Source organism: Colletes latitarsis, chromosome 13 (assembly GCF_051014445.1).
Source record: "Colletes latitarsis isolate SP2378_abdomen chromosome 13, iyColLati1, whole genome shotgun sequence".
In the NCBI taxonomy this organism is placed as follows: Eukaryota; Metazoa; Arthropoda; class Insecta; order Hymenoptera; family Colletidae; genus Colletes; species Colletes latitarsis.
In genome coordinates, this window is record NC_135146.1 from 13,931,282 (window position 1) to 13,951,736 (window position 20,455).

At 37.4% G+C, this 20,455-nt stretch overlaps 1 protein-coding gene across 2 annotated transcripts in view; it reads right to left on the reverse strand.

Annotated features, from left to right (window-relative positions):
* Dally (division abnormally delayed protein) overlaps positions 1-20,455 on the reverse strand; it is a 90,139-nt gene that overhangs the window by 24,642 nt on the left and 45,042 nt on the right. For both annotated transcript variants that reach the window (XM_076780433.1, XM_076780434.1), the window contains exon 5: positions 3,292-3,572. In XM_076780433.1, coding sequence (XP_076636548.1) covers positions 3,292-3,572 — 281 coding nt within the window. The remainder of the gene's footprint in view (positions 1-3,291; positions 3,573-20,455) is intronic.

Genomic DNA, 20,455 nt, shown 5'->3' on the forward strand with positions numbered 1-20,455 from the left:
AAGTTAAGGGCGAAAGAAAAATGAATTCTCGAGAGCTTTTGAAATTTATAAGCGTGAGCAGATGAAGAACTGCAATGCGGGGATTTGACGCAATGGAAACGAGAGTGAGAAGAGGTCATCGATAAATACAGTATGTGGGACGACGATCCGCCGAAAAGTCTGACAACCAGGTCAACCGATGCGAAAAATGGAGCAATAAGATACGAAAATAGGAAGCTTAACGGTCGCATCGAGCATGCTAAAATGACATACTGCATTTAGCACATGGTTTTCACCGACTGCAGTGCTTTCAGGAAGTTTCTCGTCTCCACAAGCCCGTGAAACCCGAAAAAGTGAGACAGATATCATGGAAATTATGCGCGGGTTTTATCATTAATACAAACGACAACTCCGCGATGTACATTAAATCAAACCCAGAGATGAAAAATGTATGAACCTTAATACTGTGCTCATGGAATCAGAGGACAGAGTGGACGACTTTAAAGTAGGCTTTGGGGCCACTATTTGAACGGTATACTATTCAAACATTTGACAAGTATTTCAGTCATCGTTTAGAAGTACACGGAAAAGAGGAAAAATCTTTTGCACAGATTTAATGCATAAATTGTTTGCAAATGTTGAGTTTGTTGTGCTTGCACATTCGATACGATAGTTTTCGAGGTGATGTCGATTGGGTGTCGAAAGTCGAAGCGAGGTTTCGAGATCTTGGCTCGATGGAGGCAGAAGCGAGTAAGAAACAGAGGCAAGGGTCTGAAGAAGGGACGAGGTGAATCGCAGTAGCCTGTAGGACGCCAAGCCGCCAAAGAGTCTGGCAACGAGAGCAAATGGGCGCCACGACGTCGCCCATTTTCGTCTATCTGTCGCGTGTGCACACGTATGGCTGGTTCGTACGTGTGGAAGCAGGAAAGAGGAAGGGAGGAGAGCACAGGAACTGAAAGAGATGTAACTGTACGAGGCTGATGCTGCAACGTGGCCAAACGCTACGAGGTCACCATGTCGCAACAATCTCTATGCTATTTTTCGCTCATTCGCCTTCCCTGTTGTTACTCGTTCCTTCAATTGCGGTTCGCATTATCGCTAATAACCCATACGCCTACAGTCGAAACCAGAAACAGGTTACCCAGGCCGCAGAATTGTATCTACCGTGGCTAAAATGAATTTTAATTTTTCTTCTTACTCTGGGTCATTAATAACGTTCACATTCAACCCTTAAGTAGACTCAATTTCAATTGAATTATTTTAGTGTTGATTTTCGAAACTGGTAAATGGAAATGTTTAACAAATAATCGACTAATAGATTACATAAAAGAATTATCTACTTAAGGGTTAAATGTAACGTTAATTCTAAAAAATATAATTTGGTCATTTGTCTACTTTAGGAAATAAATTCTCGAGTTATGATTAAAAACAATATCAAATAAATAAAACGTAGGCAAGTTAAATAACAAATTTAAATCTTAAATTGAATCTCAATCTCAGCTGAATTATTTTAGTGTTGATTTTCGAAACTGGTAAATGGAAATGTTTAACAAATAATAAATAAAACAATTATCTACTTAAGGGTTAAATGTAACGTTAATTTTAAAAACAAATAATTTGGTCATTTGTCTACTTTAGGAAATAAATTCTCGAGTTATGATTAAAAACAATATTAAGTAAATAAAACAATTATCTACTTAAGGGTTAAATGTAACGTCAATTCTAAAAACAAATAATTTGGTCATTTGTCTACTTTAGGAAATAAATTCTCGAGTCATGATTAAAAACCCTTACTTTATGTATTCGATACTTGTTAATAAAATAAATGTTGAATACTATGAAATATGATATATTTAATAAGTTAATAGTTATTTAATGCAGCAAGTAGTAAGGTGAATTTATCCTTGAAAGTCGCACAATGCACACAAGATAAGTTATCGAAATAAGAACTCTCATCGATTGCTATATCAGTCTCGTATCGTTCTTGGCTTTTATTCGAACGATCGAGAAGCGTTTGAAATCTGAAGTCTGGTCACGTGACGCAAATGTCCTCGCTTCTCCTCTTTGCATTTCTGACGCAGCTCATTTTTGTCTGATGTGCCTACCGAGCCGATTCTATCGCGAGCTGAAACTGTACACCGCTCGCCTCTGATAAAGGGAGATCGAGACAGAAACCGAGAACGAAGTCAAGGGGCAAAGAGGAAAACTGTGCACGTGCCTGGAAATCGTTTCTGAACGATGACTCGATCGTTGACTCCGAACGATCCACTTTCTCGCCAATCGTCTCTGATCTCCACCACTTATCGAAAACACTGGCACCCTTATCTTTCTCTGAACTGATATTGCCAAAATGGCACGTAATTTCCAAGAAAAATAGTACAAAATTTTCTTGCACGATGAACTTTTTTATACATGGCGATTGTAATGTCGGTAAATCAGTTTATCAGTCGATAAAAATTAGCTTTACAGACTTACCGACAATTCTCTTCTTCTTTACCGATAACTGAGTCGAAAAATGTCGGTAAATTCACCGTCGGTAATGTATCTTTATAGAATAAATTAACTTTTGGCAATAAATGGTTTTAACAAACGTTTTCTAAATTGGTGCGTACAATAGGAGAATTAAAGATTATATAAAAATGAACGGTTTCGAAAGGCGTGTAGATCAATATGAAGCGCAATTGATACAATTGAAAGAACGTATTAACGAACGACGTATGGCAGTGGCCCAACGTAGCGCGGATTGAAGCAATTAACACGGACGCTGATCACGAAGGCAAAAGGTTTCAACATCTTTGCACCTGCTCGATACTAAATGCAAAAGTGTGGCAGAAGCCCAGAGAGTCACAACTAACAATATTTTCTAACACAATCGCTACACAATTGTACGTGATCCAAGATTGGTTTGTCAGGACTCGAGTTACACCCCCCACAAAGGGAAATTCTCAATCACGCTCAATTATCGGGTGAACTCGAGAATTAAATAAGACCGTGGTTCGACTAGGACCAAAATCAAAGACATCTCTGGCAAATAGATCTGATTGAGGGGACACCGCGCCCCAAGATTGCTCGCGTTCGATCCAAAGACACTCCAAACGCATTGTTTCGAAGTCAATCTCCGTGGGAATTAATTTAGAGCGAACCGAAATTTGTGGACCATAGCAAATAATCTCTAATCGAATTTTTTGTCAATCGTATTTTAACACACTGATTCCGCGACAAATTGTGGATAGTTTCGAATTGTCCAAAAAAGAGTGTCGTTTTCACAGAGAATTTTGGTATTGGGAGTTTGTTAAAACCAAGTGTACTCACTCTCCGACGTGTTCTCCGTTCCAACATCGTTTGTCGGGGTATTCCTCGCAGATCGTGTCGGCCAGGGTGCCGTAGAAGGACCGAGACCTGACGACACTGGCCAAGAAATTGCCCAGCTGCACGTGCAACTGCGTCGGTAATGTTCTATGCGTGAGAGGAGGCGCAGCTGCGTGCATCTCGAGGCTGCCCGACGTCGATTTCTCCATTGCAGCTGCATCCGAAGCCGTAACGGTTCCACCGTTCGATGGCTGCAGCTCCGAACGTCCGCACACTTTTTTCACCTGGAACACGTCCGTCACTTTTTCTATTATTATCTGCTCTAAAACTGGCTAGGAACCCTGGAAACTTTATTAAATATCAATGATTCAAGTTTCATCATTATCGAGTGTCGATTTACCATCACCAAATTTTCATATTTGTTATGTAATTTAATAAATACTAATTAGAAAGGTAATTAACAATCTTTAATTATTAATTTTATTATTTAAATTCATTTATATTCGGAGAAAAACTTTTCTAGTCATCCGGGAATCGAACTCGGGCCCACCGGGTGGAAGCCTCTTAATTTACCACCACGCCCCATGGTGGTAATTAATACCGATATATTAAAATTGTCTCTATAATTCTCTATAATCTTAAGAACCTCCAATTATGTTATATCCAAACGTAAGAATTTCTATTTTCTCTAAATTCACGTGGTTTGAAAAAGTGTTTGCACGTCGAGTTGGCCAGAATTCCGCCATTCTTTCGTCGCCCTGCATTCCGGAAATCGTACGAAACTTGCATTGGGGTCGTAACCGATTAATCGTCGGGCAGGTGACGGTAATGCATTCGGTTTCGAAGGGAGCAAGACGAACGCGAATAAGTTATCGTCACCAATATCAGGCTCACAATTTACATGTGCCAAGCAATGTGCGTTTATCTCGAAGCCGTGTTCGTAGAAACGTTTGCATACACGATCGTCATTAAGGTTATCGTTCGCATCTCCCATCGTGCTTCCACGGCTCCTCGTCCTAATTACTTTTTAACGCCGGCTATAAAAGGAAGTAAGCCGCTTGGTCGAGCTTCTCGAAGTGGTATAATCGTAAAACCGGTCGTCCGGACCGCTGTAATTAAGACGGCACGCGTGGGCGTGCAAACGCCGCTCTCGTCATCTTCACCGATTTACTTTTTATTTCACTAATACTTCCCATCCTTTTATTACGACTCCTCGAGTCTTGTAATGCCCGCGATCACATCGAATCGAAGACGGATCCTTTCAAAATTTACATTATCTTCCCTTACACTGGCTTTAAAGCTGGATTATTTTACTGTATTTATAATTTATTTTCTGTCTTTTATAATTTATTGAACAAAATTGTAGGTACTCTACTGAATAATACTGGAATATTTTAATACCCCAGTGACCACGTTTATTTTATTTATAATTATTTTTCTGTTTTTCTTGTGTGAATTATTTTTACAATTGTTGCTAGATTTTATTGAAAAAAATTGTGAACACTCTTAGAATATTTACCGAATAATATTGGAATATTTTAATACCCCAGTGACCACGTTTATTTTATTTGTAATTATTTTTCTGTTTTTCTTGTGTGAATTATTTTTACAATTGTTGCTGGATTTTACTGAAAAACATTATGAGTACTCTAAGAATATTTACTGAATAATATTGGAATATTTTAATACCCTAATGACAATGTTTATTTGATTTATAATTAATTCTCTATCTTTTCTATGTAACTTTTATAGTTGTTGATAAATTTTATTGAAAAAAATTGTGAACACTCTTAGAATATTTACCGAATAATACTGGAATATTTTAATACCCCAGTGACCACGTTTATTTTATTTGTAATTATTTTTCTGTTTTTCTTGTGTGAATTATTTTTACAATTGTTGCTGGATTTTATTGAAAAACATTGTGAGTACTCTAAGAATATTTACTGAATAATATTGGAATATTTTAATACCCTAATGACAATGTTTATTTGATTTATAATTAATTCTCTATCTTTTCTATGTAACTTTTATAGTTGTTGATAAATTTTATTAAAAAAAATTGTGAACACTCTTAGAATATTTACTGAATAATACTGATATGTTTTAATACCCTAATGATAACATTTATTTCATTTATTATTAATTCTTACTATATTTTATTGAATAAAATTGTGAATCTCTCAGAATCTTCCAATCTTTCAGAGGAATTAAGTGTTTAGCAATATTGAAAATAAAAAAGGCGAGGACGAGAAAGTGCAAGTTAAGACTATCACCCTCCCCTCTTCCCCTCATCATCCCCCCCTCCTCGATCCCTTTATCATCCTTTCGACGTCGCTTAAGTGTTAAATTACTTTTAACCGACGGGACGTGCGTATAATAATCTGCACGAGGCGAAGAACGAAGACGAAAAACTTAAATTGCTATTAAAACGGTAAACTAAGAAAGCCTCCGAGTGAATTTACCAGTCGAGACTTCGCAGCCCGTATAAACATAGATCCTGATGAAAAGGAACACCGTAAACACGGTAAATTTGCGATAAAAGTACAACAGAAATTCGCGACGTCCGGTTGCCCCAGTAAATTCGTAATTACCGTCGAGAACGAGTAACCTGCCAATGGTATAACGCTTTATTTCCTCCTCTGGAGTTTCGTGGGTCGATCTATCGGTGCGCCCGCGATTCTTATGCAATTGCAAGGGCATTAGATGATACTATAACAGGCCATTAAAACGCGTCGGTTCGACACTCGCGTTACCAGCTTGGTTTTTCCTTGACTTCCCACGCGAGCGTCGACGTGCCGATGCAGGACGATCTTCCGACTCCTCCGCGTCTCGTGTTCACCTTCGTGGAAGGAAAGGAGGTGGTCGATAACTCCAGTCGAGCAGACGCGTCACCCTTGACCCGGAATATAAACGATAATAATGTGTTCCGTTTCTACGCCGCGATTCAAATGAAGAAGATTAGAAGATTGAGGGATTATCTCGTGATAAGCGAACGCGTACCGAGACCGTCCCGCGAGCTCTTCGAGCTGCTGGTAATCTACCATAATGGACCGCGTGGTCGGGGACTTGAAACGATTTTCTATCTCCATGGAGTGATGCCTCGCGACACGAGGACGCGTGGGAGAACAATCGCTCTTACTGGTACCCGATCGGACCTTCCCATTCCGAGACATTCATTTATTCACTTTGCAACAACCTCCATATCCATATTACAAGCTTTTCAAATACAGAACCATGTATTTTTTATTCCATCCACTTTGATATTTTCCACAGAACATTGATCTATTTATGGTGAAAGATTATTAGTTTGGGAGATATTTCAAGTTCAATTTTGAGGCCCCTCAATGCCCACATGGGGCCTAACAAGCTTTAAAATATAGAATTCTTTATTGCATCAGTTGATCCTCTTTAATATCTTCAACAAAGAGTATTGACCTAATAATATTGACCTATGTTACAAAATTATTAGTTTAGGAGATATTTCAATTTCAATTTTGCCATTTTTCGTAATTTTGAACTTGAAGAAATAATAGTAGAAAGAATGGAACCAAACTACTCTGGGAAATCCTGCGACTATGACACAGAGCCCTGTTCGGTTTCGTGCAGGGTGGTCCCTGGGAACAATCGATACGTGAGATCGATGTTACTACGAAATCAGTACGGCGAGGGTGACGGCGGTATCGATAACGAGACGAAAGGGTTAACGGACGAGAGCGATGTCTGGGTAATTGAGCAACATGCGCATCATTAGACAGGGATACCTCGTGAAATCTTAAGCCGACTCCACACATTCGGATAATTGCTAACCAACGATCGCTTGCGAACCACTTGGCTACTCGGCAACCTCCTTGCCTCTTATCCACATCGCAACAAACGCGAAACAGTAGAGAAAATGTCTCGAAACAGTCTAAAAACGCGTGTTAAAAATAGTAAAACTTTACACGCGTGCAATTCCGAAAGTACTCAAGCTTTATCCAAAATTCAACCACCATTAGCAGCGGTGAACCTTCTTCTTTGAAATGGCTTTTGGTTTTTGTCGATCCGACTTCCCGTTTCCGAGATATCGTAATTTATATGAAGCAGTAATTTTTTAAAAGCTCCGGCGCTGTAGCGCTTTACGTGCTACGTCGCGCATTGAAATTACTAAAAACTTTAATTACGTGTAATTCTGAAACTACTCAAGCTTTATCCAAAATTCAACCACCATTAGCAGCGGTGAACCTTCCTCTTTGAAATGGCTTTTGGTTTTCGTCGATCCGACTTCCCGTTTCCGAGATATCGTAATTTATATGAAGCAGTAATTTTTTAAAAGCTCCGCGCGGTAGCGCTTTACGTGCTACGACGCGCATTGAAATTACTAAAAACTTTAATTACGTGTAATTCCGAAACTACTCAAGCTTTATCCAAAATTCAACCACCATTAGCAGCGGTGAACCTTCCTCTTTGAAATGGCTTTTGGGTTTTGTCGATCCGACTTCCCGTTTCGGAGATATCGTAATTTATGTAAAAGGTAATTTTTTCAATTCGACTGTCTCTGTCTCCGTCTAACGCGTCGGACCTCCTTCTCTCTCTACGCACGTGAGACGTGACTGAGTGACGTCACGTTTACTACTTACTACGATCACGTGAGGTGAATGACCTCGCGGCGCATCAATGAAAAGTAAACAAACGCTTCGAACCCTTATATCTCCGGAACTAATTACGCTATCGACTCGTACGAGCGGTCATTTTAAAGGGCATTTCATCCCCTATCCGATGACTATATCAACTATTATAATTTATGCTATCTTCCATGTTTATTTCGAAATTTACTTCCACGCCATATACCTAAAGCAGTTTCAACAATTCCTATCGATCATACCTACTGAAAATGAACTAAAATTTGTATGTTTGCATAATTAGTATGCCATTTTATCGTAAATAATTCTTTTCCCCGGAATTATACATGAAGTTTACTGATATAAAGTTTATAAATTTCGAAGTTTGCCGTTCGTTATTCATCGAATGCTCGTGTTTCGAGTGAAACACACCGAGCAGTCGTCAGCATTCGACAAATGCTTTAACTGTTCGCTGGTAATATGTACGATATTTCTTACGTGTTGTGCCGGACGGTTCGTTCAGAGCCTCTTCTCTACTTCCTGCCTCCCCCACCGGCCCTTTCTCTCACTTCCTCTGTCGCCACCTACGCCGACGAGCCTCTCTCGCAGGTGAGTCATGCCTAAATGGTAATCGAACTTGTGAATTCGACCCGATGCGAGAGTACGGCTGGAAACAACTCTTACACACGAGGCACTGCGATTTACACGCGAAAAGAAACCACGAAGTTTTTAGAAAGTTTTCGATATAGCATAATAATGCTTTGAGAAAAGTTTTACATTAACAATTGAACTATGAAGCAATGATAACTCGAATAATTCGATGGAGAATTTTTGTTATAATCTGACGGTTCTTTCGTTTGATTTCGTCACGTGCAGACAGTTCTCATTCGTACGTGAGTCACGATCGAACGATAATCGAAGGTGCGAACGAAGTGCACGAGAATGATAAAGTTTCTTTCGATTGGTAAAAACGATTATTCACGTTTGTGTTATAGAATAATAAGTGACACAAGTGAATCAGATTTCAACATCCAAGTAAAAATTAATATCGACATGGAAAATGAACAGTAAGTCGTAAAAGGATATTTCGAAATCTATTATTTCGGGGATTAAAGATATTTTTCAATGCTTTAACCAGTAGAATAAATTTCGAACATTTAATAATTTAATGATATTGATAACTAAACGAGAGATGAAAGGGAATACAGACGCGAACGATATTAAGCATCGCGAAAGGCTCAATAGGAGATACGTATATAAACATTCAATATTGGATGGAGGCTTTATGGCTTACAGAACCGAGGAGGATCAATGCATTTACTGATGCAGAAATACTACACGTTGAATAGGAAAGAGGCTTTCGGTTATATCGTTAAAAACGGAAAATCAAATTTACTTTTAATTTCCTTTAACGTAAAGGAACTTTCCTGCGATTGCATCGAATAGAATTGACAACAATTGGAAGCAAAGTAATGCTTTCTTAAAAAGAATTTATAATTAATTAAATTTCTAATCTGGAGAACGATGTACACAGTTATTAGATTCTAGACGTGAAATATGTGCCTTAGTATTCCTCTTTGCTTCGAAATATACAGGATCGTTACTTAGTGCAACGAGAATCTCGCCAGTTAGGGGAGATATCGTAAGATTCATTCCCTTCCGGAAAGTTTCTGAGAAATACAATTACGGAAAATGTACATGGGCGTTACGTGATCTCGTTCTGTTGAAGTTCGTGCATGTGAGCATCGAATAGAGAGAAATTTCGATTCATTCCAACGACCAGTGAATTTTTAAAATTCATACGCTGCGATCGTCGTTGAAAAAACTGCCGAGAGTGTAAGGTTTGTCTTCAAATGCTGATGAATAACGCATCCTGCCCTACCTACGAGACAATACCATTCCAAAGATCTTCAACTATCTCTACACATGCTTGCTCGTGTCCTGCCCAGACGGGACGAGTCGTCGAGAAGAATATAAAACACCACATCTATTCGAACTTTTTGTTTCTTCTATAATAAACCGTCAGACGCTCGATCAATTTCTGCCTATACAAATGTGCATCCTGTCTATCTATTATGTTTCAAAATTTTTCTACTTTCTATGTGGTATTCAACAGAGCCAAAATGATAAGTATGAATCTTGCAAAAATATTTTCTTGCAATCTAACAGAAAATTACATTTTATATTTGGAATATTTATGGGAAATTTTAATTCTAAAAAGGAGCAACAGACTGCACTTAATATGCAAAAATATGAAGTAAAATAAAAGCAATTTTCAAGAATTTTTTGGGGGCAACTTTGAAACTTTTTCTAATAAATATTTAACTTCTTCGAAAAATACATTCATTGAGCTGCTTCTTGCAAAAATTTCGTATGAAAATATTAATTATTATAGGTATACACAATATTTTTACAGAAAGTAGTTTAAGAAATGTATTTTTCGAAAAAATTAAATATTTATTAGAAAAGGTTTCAAAGATGCCTCCAAAAAATTCTTGAAAATTGCTTTTATTTTCCAGACGTTACAGTGGTTTATTATTATATTTGGGGGTTGATAGAACCCTCTGCAAAGCTCCCATGCAACTATGAAATAATCTAATTATGAAGTAATTGTTAATGTCAGATTATTTTTTATCATAAAAATTTTGAATCTTGACCCTTTTGGTGGAAATTCTGTTAAAAATGGAGGACGAAAGATCACACTCGGATGGCGGAAGACTGCAATATCTTCAGCCCACAACAGCGCATTGAGCCAATTTGGCTGACCCCGTTTATACGCCGCATAATGTAAAAATCTATGCAGCATTCTCCAGCAGCTTCTTCTGTCCCAAATACCGCGTTTACCGAATCACTGATTCGTATTCAAGGTGCGACGATACCACAGAAATAGAATAAAAACCCCCCCCAAGGAGCCAAGAAATTATTTTTGGATTCATCCGCAGTCGAAACGTCGCGAATTTTTATTTACCATTAATGTTATTCGTTTCGATCTCACTCGTCGATTCTTACTTTAATTAAATTTCACGCTGGACAGGAACAGGAACGAGGCTCCCCGTGGGACTCTTCGTACGCGAATTCCTTAAGTTAACTGGATTAAAGCTGGAATTTGAAGGATTCCCATCGCGACATACCGGACGTTTATTAAGGTTGTGCGTTATACACTCAGACTCGACAATGTTAATACATAATACCTACTTTATTCGTGAACAAGTCTGGGGGAAGATGTCTAAGTAAGCAGATACAACTTCTATTCGTAATAAAAGAAATAAAATTGTGCTGGAATTAGAAAACAAATTTTGGAAAATCCACAATCGTCGAATTTGTCCACTAGTTCTGTCGTGTTAAAATATTTTTTAATTTCTGAAATTCTATACGTATTAACTTATAATAAAAGAAATAGTGCTGGAATTAGAAAAGAAATTTTCGAAAGGCTACAATCGACGAATTTATTCGTTAGTTCGAATAATCGACGTTCTGTCGTGTTAAAATATTTTTTAATTTCTGAAATTCTATACGTATTAACTTATAATAAAAGAAATAGTGCTGGAATTAGAAAAGAAATTTTCGAAAGGCTACAATCGACGAATTTATTCGCTAGTTCGAATAATCGACGTTCTGTCGTGTTAAAATATTTTTTAATTTCTGAAATTCTATACGTATTACACGATCGCCATAATAAACCGTGAATATAACGAGGAACGATCCGAGGTTCGAGTGGAGTGTTACACACAAGCTAAAATTGCATCTATTTCTCTATCCTACCACACTCCAGTCCTATTTTAAGCCTATGAATTCAACGTGACCTAAGAATGAGGGTGTCAGTATTCGAATTAGTTCAATTATCGTACTCGAACATTCGAAAGAATAATTAGAAAGGACTTTTAAAAATAAGGAGATAGAAAGAATCTCTCGCGGATAGCCTTGTAAGGAGTAGCGTATCCAAAATTGAGATTAACTGGACGAATAGTTTGTGGAGTGTCGAGTCGGAATACATGGTTTCGAGGAAAACGCGTTTAAAGTTTCTCCGCTTACAAGGGAGCTCTGTACACGTACCGATTTTGATGAAACTTTGCACAAATGTTCGTTAGACCTAGCTAAGAATTTACCCGTAATTGGTTCGTGCCAGTTTTTTCACTTTGAGGAGGGAAACTCTTTTATCCGAGCCGCCTCTTCTCCTTAAGCACTTATAAATCGTAAACAACGACAGATAGAAAAAGAATAGCTCGTTTATACGAGAATAAAACCACCTACGTGTCGACTATCGTTCGTTTAAATTTATTGTATTCGTAACATTGGTTGACGTTCTCGTTAAGCATTAAGCATTTCCATTATGCATGACTATCGATCCATCATGTTACGCCTTCTAATGTAATCGCGGATCGCAATAATGAAAGCAAACATTCGTCCCGTTCCATCAACGGAGTATTAATAGCGGATGGCTTTGTTGCAGTAATAAATATCGATTACCGTGGGAAATAAAATCATTACAGATTCCATTCATAAGTCATTAACCCCGTCTACCCGATAAATGAACCAGCAAAGTAATATTAAGTATGGCGAACGCAGGCGAAAATTCGATAAGGTGCGTTCCGATTCCGCGAAATTAATTTCTCTGTTTTGAGCTAGCCTCGTTTATCAAGCGTTGTTTAAAACCATTTCATTTCTGCAGATATAAACGAGGGGAATTTGAATACACACAAAAGCCTTGCCCCTAAGCAGGAACTACAGATTATCCCCATTTGCAGAGGTTCGTCTTGATTGTTTAGTACAATAGTAGCAAGTACCTAGCAGCAAGCTGACCTCTTATTATGCTCACGAGTTTTGCTGAAACTTTGCACACAATTGGTAGATTTAGTTACAGTAGTGATAATTTTAATTTATCAAGTGTCAATTAATTCCTTTGTTTTCCCAGCAGCAGTGGATTATCAATAACAAATTTTTATATGCGTTAAATATCAAAGACACTTTATTTAGGAGTTAATTAGCACCTTATGTATGAATTTCATAATTAAGACTCATTTATATTACGAGAAAAAACTTTTCTAATCATCGGGAATCGAACTCGGACCAACTGGGTAGGAGTCGACTACTTTACCACCACGAGCCACGGTGGTAATTGAAACTCGATAAATTAAAATTATATTTCTAAGTAAATTAACATATAAGACTTCCATAAAAGTCGACGAATAGTGGAGATAGTCGACCTACCCGGTTAAGTGAAGTGTTTGCCCGTAAATGAAGTTTAACTGGAAACTTGGACCAACTTGATAGGAGTTTTACTTTATCATGATGGTAAATGAAACTTGATACATTAAAATTCTATTTATATATAATCTTATTAAACCTGATAAATCTAGAAATGTAATTGTTATTTCTTTCGCTAGCACATTGATTTCCAAGTAAATTAACAGATGAAAATCGACGAATAGTGGAGATAGTCGACCTACCCGGTTAAGTGAAGTGTTTGCCCGAAAATGGAGTTTAACTGGAAACTTGGACCAACTTGATAGGAGTTTTACTTTATCATGATGGTAATTGAAACTTGATACATTAAAATTCCATTTATATATTAAACCTGATAAATCTACAAATGTAATTGTTATTTCTTTCGTTAGTACAGTAATTTCCAAGTAAATTAACAGATGAAAGTCGACGAATAGTGGAGATAGTCGACCTACCCGGTTAAGTGAAGTGTTTGCCCGTAAATGGGGTTTTACAGTACCGTGTGTCTGACCATTTCTGTCGGTAATTTCTCTGCACTTTTGATGGCAGTGGAGTCGATCGAACTGGCGGCCAGCGAATTTCAATAAGTTCGAATCCATTCGGTCGATGCGCACGGACGTTCCCCGATAATTCAACTTTCTCGTCGTGTTTCCCAGCGACGGCATGTTTCGCCACTTCGCGGGAAACTCTAGGCCTGGGGAACTGCATTTCGAAGTCACGTCAGTGGCCGACGATACTCGAGAGAAGTTCTTTGGCAGGCTGTCGTGCAGCCATCCCTATCTTTCGACCAGCTGGATAAAGAACGAAACGAGAGAAACGGCGACAGCCCGATTACTCACGAGTTCAAAGTTCCGCCAATTTAACCGAGTTGACGTCAGAAACACTCCGTCCACCGCTGGGCACATGTTTCGCGACGTAATGCAAACTATTTGGCGAACGATGTTCCCGATACTTTCGTACGATCTTGGCTCGTTTCGCTAGAAAAAATCAACGAACCACGCGTTCATCGAACGTCTTGGACGTTTCAGTCTCCGTTTTGCAGTTCGCGAAGGTGGAAGTTAACGTTAATTTGTTTGGAGGATTTAAAAATCGATGAATAATTACGTTTCGCGTTAACTGTGATGGAATTGTTACTTCGAGTTGAAGTGTCCCGCGGTGATGCCCATAAATCTTACCCTCGGTTAATTACCCCTAACTCTAAAATCGGATTGATTAAGGCCAGGAATTAGATTTACCCAATTTACAAGAATTAGAAGCGAGCAAGTCGCGGCTCGACCAAGATCATGCAAAACCCTCTGACGGAATTAGCTGCAGCTGCAACTGTGCTTAACTGCGCGAATGTTCTTTAAAATGGGCCGGGAATTTATTACGATTCTTCCACTCAATGTAGAAAAAAAACTACTATGAATTCCGAGATTCTTAACAACAATTTTTTTTACTTTACTTAAACTCAAAGTTCTGTTCATTTTATATGATTTTATTCACGTTATTATTTGAAAATATTTTTAACATTATTCTGCAGAAAACTATGAACAAGTTTCCAATTTAACAGTCCGTTAATTTCAAATACAATGTCGTCGAATATAAATAAAAGTTATCTGCAGTTGGAAGTTTCGTTAAATCCAAAGTTTCGTATTAGTGGAAAACGATATAGTTGGGTAAAGTTCGATCAGCGATGTGCTAATATTTAAGCGACCGTAGATCTTTTCGAGGGAGAAGGGGGAGGAGGGAGGAAGAAGAAGTCTTAGAAGAAGCAGAGGAAGAGGCAATAGAATAAAAGACGAGGGGGAGTGAGGGGGTTTAGAGAGGGGGCCAGCACCCCGCGGCGCGCCCATTGCATTCCACGCATCCTTCGCCGCTGCGAACCGCTTTGACTCGCCGACCGTAGTCGAGGATCGAACTCTCGCATGCTATCGATTGTAGGTATATTGCGGGCCCCGACAATGCTTCTATTCCGGTCTGGCTTAACTCGCTCCTGCTTTACTTCGCGACTGGGCCTCGAGGTCGAGGCGACCGCCGACTTTCGAGCTTCATTTCTCCAACGTTTCTCTGTCGTCAACCGAACCGCATTCTTTCCAGATTCGCCCTTCGATCCACCCGTCTCCGCAAATTCGCACATCCTCCCCCTCCGCGATATTTCCATCCGCCAAACGCCCATCACCATTTTCTACAATTATGGTGCATTTATTTCTACCACAGAAATTCAAACTTCCAGACCTAACCCGTTTTTTCAATTATGGTGCATTTATTTCTATTAAAGCAATTCTAATTTCCAGACCTAACCCATTTTTTCCATTATGGTGCATTTATTTCTATTAAAGCAATTCTAATTTCCAGACCTAACCCATTTTTTCAATTATGGTGCATTTATTTCTACCACAGAAATTCAAACTTCCAGACCTAACCCGTTTTTTCAATTATGGTGCATTTATTTCTATTAAAGCAATTCTAATTTCCAGACCTAACCCATTTTTTCCATTATGGTGCATTTATTTCTATCAAAGAAATTCTAATTTCCAGACCTAACCCAGACCTAACTATGTTTATAATTATAGTGCATTTATTTCTACCAAAGAAATTCAAATTTCCAGACCTAACCCATTTTTTCCATTATGGTGCAGTTATTTCTATCAAAGAAATTCAAATTTCCAGACCTAACCCAGACCTAACTATGTTTACAATTATGGTGCATTTATTTCTGCCAAAGAAATTCTAATTTCCAGACCTAACCCATTTTTTCAATTATGGTGCATTTATTTCTACCAAAGAAATTCTAATTTCCAGACCTAACCCAGACCTAACTATGTTTATAATTATAGTGCATTTATTTCTACCAAAGAAATTCAAATTTCCAGACCTAACCCATTTTTTCCATTATGGTGCATTTATTTCTATCAAAGAAATTCAAATTTCCAGACCTAACCCAGACCTAACTATGTTTACAATTATGGTATACTTAATTCTACCAAAGAAATTCAAATTTCCAGACCTAACCCATTTTTTCAATTATGGTGCATTTATTTCTACCAAAGAAATTCTAATTTCCAGACCTAACCCATTTTTTCCATTATAGTGCATTTATTTCTACCAAAGAAATTCAAATTTCCAGACCTAACTATGTTTACAATTATGGTGCATTTATTTCTATCAAAGAAATTCTAATTTCCAGACCTAACCCAGACCTAACTATGTTTACAATTATGGTGCATTTATTTTTACCAAAGAAATTCAAATTTCCAGACCTAACCCATTTTTTCAATTACGATGCATTTATTTCTACCAAAGAAATTAAAATGATAGAATGTTTATTTCTTTTGTGGAAATGTATAGTAAATTTTGAAATTTCAGTCCCTTAACACTATTTTTTTTTTTAAACTTTAACTAGCAGAATGGTGTTTTTAATTGATAATGTTTATACTTCACAATATTTGCGTTTACTTAAGTATTTTTATTTTTTGAAATTATTATGCACTTTAATAGTGGAACTATCGACAATTACGATGCATTTATTTCTATTTATTATTCATTTATTCCATAATTAATTCGTAAAAATTCGAGTAAATTTGTTTACAATTTTTATTAGAAATTACAAATCACTCTGACCACTTCTGGTAGTTTTAACTACCATTTGAGCAAATGTATAATACAATAGAAATTTATTATAGAAAATTAAATTTTCAAAAGTTACGAACGACTCATTTTGGCCACTTTGATAGTTCCAATATTGATAATTCTATATTCTGAAAACCGACCAGTTTACCCAGAAAATGACAAAATATTTTAGTGAAATATTGTGAAGTCTCGTAGCTCGTGGATCCTAAATAGGGATCGATTCCAACCAATCTGAATCTCACCTGCACAGGTACCTACGTATCGATCGTAGCCTGTTGGACTCTGGCTCTTTTTCCTCGCTATATTTTGCAAGAAAACCTCTTGTTCATAGCTGGCTGGTGCGTTGAACTCCTTGCAATCGATTCTTAGAATACTTTCCGTGATGATATTCCCGAGATAGGTATTCCATAGACGCGATAAAATTCACGTGTCTTGAGATTACTACGATCGAGCATCGCGGAATAGCATTGCATACACTCAATCCGAATCCCCTCAGTTGCAAATTCGGATCCTCGTCGAGTAATTCGATTAGAAAATATTTTTAACGCGACAAAAAAGATTTGATTTCTTTGGTTTTGCATCCATCGATTATTTGGGAACTTCACTCGTCTCTGTCGCGCGAAACAATGGACGAAACAGGGTCGTGTCTAGGTTTTTTGGTACTCGGAGCAACAATGGAATAGCTACAACGCCCTACACCCGAAAAATAATACCAATTTCCGTCTGTGTTTCGTAGAATGACAGCGACAATAGAATAATTACAAAATAAATATCAAATTAGAAAAATAACACTGAAATTTTGAACTTGTTTTCAATAAAATTCTATTTTTATTCCATGGGTAATTTTGATTTTACGATCGCCTTGTTATTAACCTCTGAGTATGTCTAATATAATGTCTGAAATTAAGAATAGAATAAATATAAAACTAGGAAAATTAACACTGAAACGCTCAAATTTTTGTCAAATTACTAAATTCCAGGGCTCAGTTTCATTCCTGATCTCACCTTCGCGCAACAAAGTTCTAAGAATTGAATCGTATGTTACGTCTGGGCTTCAGAGATTACAGCAACACAGATAACGATTAGTTTCAGTTGATTCTATGAAATCGACGATTCAAGACTGCGTATCGACGAGGAAAATGGTTTGCGTCACGTCCTGGAATTACACTCGCGACAGTAATTAGGAAAGTGACTGAAAGAAAAAAGTCTGGGAGAATCTACCGTTATACTTACGTTAAAAAAAATTTAACAAAAAGTACATTGACTCGAGTCACTCCCGTAATCACCGGAACACATACCATTTTAGATAGTCTCACGCAATAATACTAAATGAGAAAGAAGATTGACAGAATCAGCTATTAATTTTACTAATTATTATCGCTACTGTATCCGGAACGAACTTAATGCTATATCATTAAGCTCGACATTGTTAATTGCACAGGATGTTTCGCCATTAACAAGACATCTAATTATCTCTTTTGCCGTTAAATATATGGAAAATTGCGTACATCTACGCTTTCGACTCGAAAACTGGAGGAAATCTGGAGCAAAAGTCACGCAGTTCAAACCTGAAGAGGTCAGACGGTTCTCAGAGCACCTAAACTACAAAACTTCTAAATAATAATAAACAAAAAACGAATAGAATAATATATTTTGATTCGAGGCTATGTTTTCCAAAGAATCGACGTTGCAAATTTATCGGCTGTGCGTGCAATACGAGTTTGAACTGCATCGCAAGTAGAAAAAGAGATTAATGGTCAGACGCGCCAAGTAAAATCCCATTCAACCCCAAGCTTGCGTGACAAATTATCAAATTCAATTATCTTGACAATTTTTTTAGCTGACCCAACGATATATGCAAAATCTCATAGTGATTTTACTATGTATAAAGTATATACTTTAAATAAAAGTCAAATAGGTCTGTGTGAATTGCATTTATGGTACTTGAATCCAGAATGTACAGCATCATTTTTGTTTTGATGCAAAGAATGACTAAAAATTTTAATAATAAGCAGGAAATCTCCAATAAAGAACCTTTAAAGTATTAAAAGATTTAAGAAAAGAATAACTATTTTGATGGATTTTTTAATATTACGAACAAACGTAATTATTGTATAGAAATTATACTCTCAATAAAAGTCATATCTCATCTGTGTGAATTGCATTTATGGTACTCGAACCCAGAATGTGCATCATTTTTGTTTTGATGCAAAGAATGACTAAAAATTTTAATAATAAGCAGGAAATCTCCAATAAAGAACGTTTCAAGTATTAAAAGATTTAAGAAAAAAATAACTATTTTGGTGGATTTTTTAATATTACGAACAAACGTAATTATTGTATAGAAATTATACTCTCAATAAAAGTCATATCTCATCTGTGTGAATTGCATTTATGGTACTCGAACCCAGAATATGCAGCATCATTTTTGTTTTGATGCAAAGAATGACTAAAAATTTTAATAATAAGCAGGAAATCTCCAATAAGGAACCTTTAAAGTATTAAAAGATTTAAGAAAAGAATAACTATTTTGATGGATTTTTTAATATTACGAACAAACGTAATTATTATATAGAAATTATACTTTTATTAAAAAATATCTGCTACTACTTTGTTCTCTAATGCCACGCATGCTTTCGTTGATTGTTATTAGCCACGTCTGCTAAATGCAAACCTATGTCATAGCGTACCACCAAGGGGTTGAATGGTGGTAGTTAGAGCATCAAAGGTGACGAGGGGGTGGAGTATCTCCGTTACCCCGTTCTGCTAATCATCTTTCCAGCTCTGGAAAATGCTACACGGTTGGGAAAGTTCATCCCTCCTGACAGAAGCATCAGAGTATTAAACGCATATCGATTTCCCTTTGCATCTTTACGAGATCGGGGAGGTTTCTCGGTCGAAACAGTGCCCGGTCCCAACTATTTTCAATTCGTTCGAGTCGATGAAAAATTTTCAAACGGCTGCAATTAAAAATTAAGCCTTTGTTTTTCGTAATATACGCGGCATCTTTGAAACTCGACCGGCGGGTTTTTAATTTCACACCTGCGTGGGCCTCTCGAATCCCGAATCCACGCTGGTGGGGGTAATTTCGTCCAGGGACGGATCCAGGGCCCTCGTTCGGGGGTAAAGACCAAAACAAATTTCGAAAAAATGTACACTTTAAATATTAAATTTAAAATTTCGGTAAACCGATTTTCCATTGCTGGTTGTCCATTGTTATTAATTTCTAGGGGCAATTAAGCGCGCGTGGATCATAAACGTGGGGAACGATGGTTTATCGACGATTTTATTCCACGCATCTTTCGTCATACACGATTAAACAACTGTTACTGGGTGTTAACGTTGACGCTAATGCTCTGATTTAATTAACCGAGTCGTTAATTCCGTTAATGTTCTTCGAACAAGGCAGCAATTGTAAGGGTGGTTGCATTATAAAATAATTTAAAGCACTATCTGTGAGTTATAAGCGTTTCATAGGTGCAGGTAGTGATTTCTAGAGAAATGAATGGTTGACGATTTGACATCAACGGAACGAGAGAGCTTATTCGATTGGGTATCGAACGAAATCATATTTCTAGCACCTTTTTAATCCGTGGTCCAGTTGGCACCGTGGCCACATTTACCCGCGCCTTGTACTGTATAAATTGTGACCGGTCGGTGGTAGCAAGAAGAAGAAGAGGGACGCAAGGACAAGATGGAACAACAAGAGGAGAAGAAGTAATCGTTCCGGT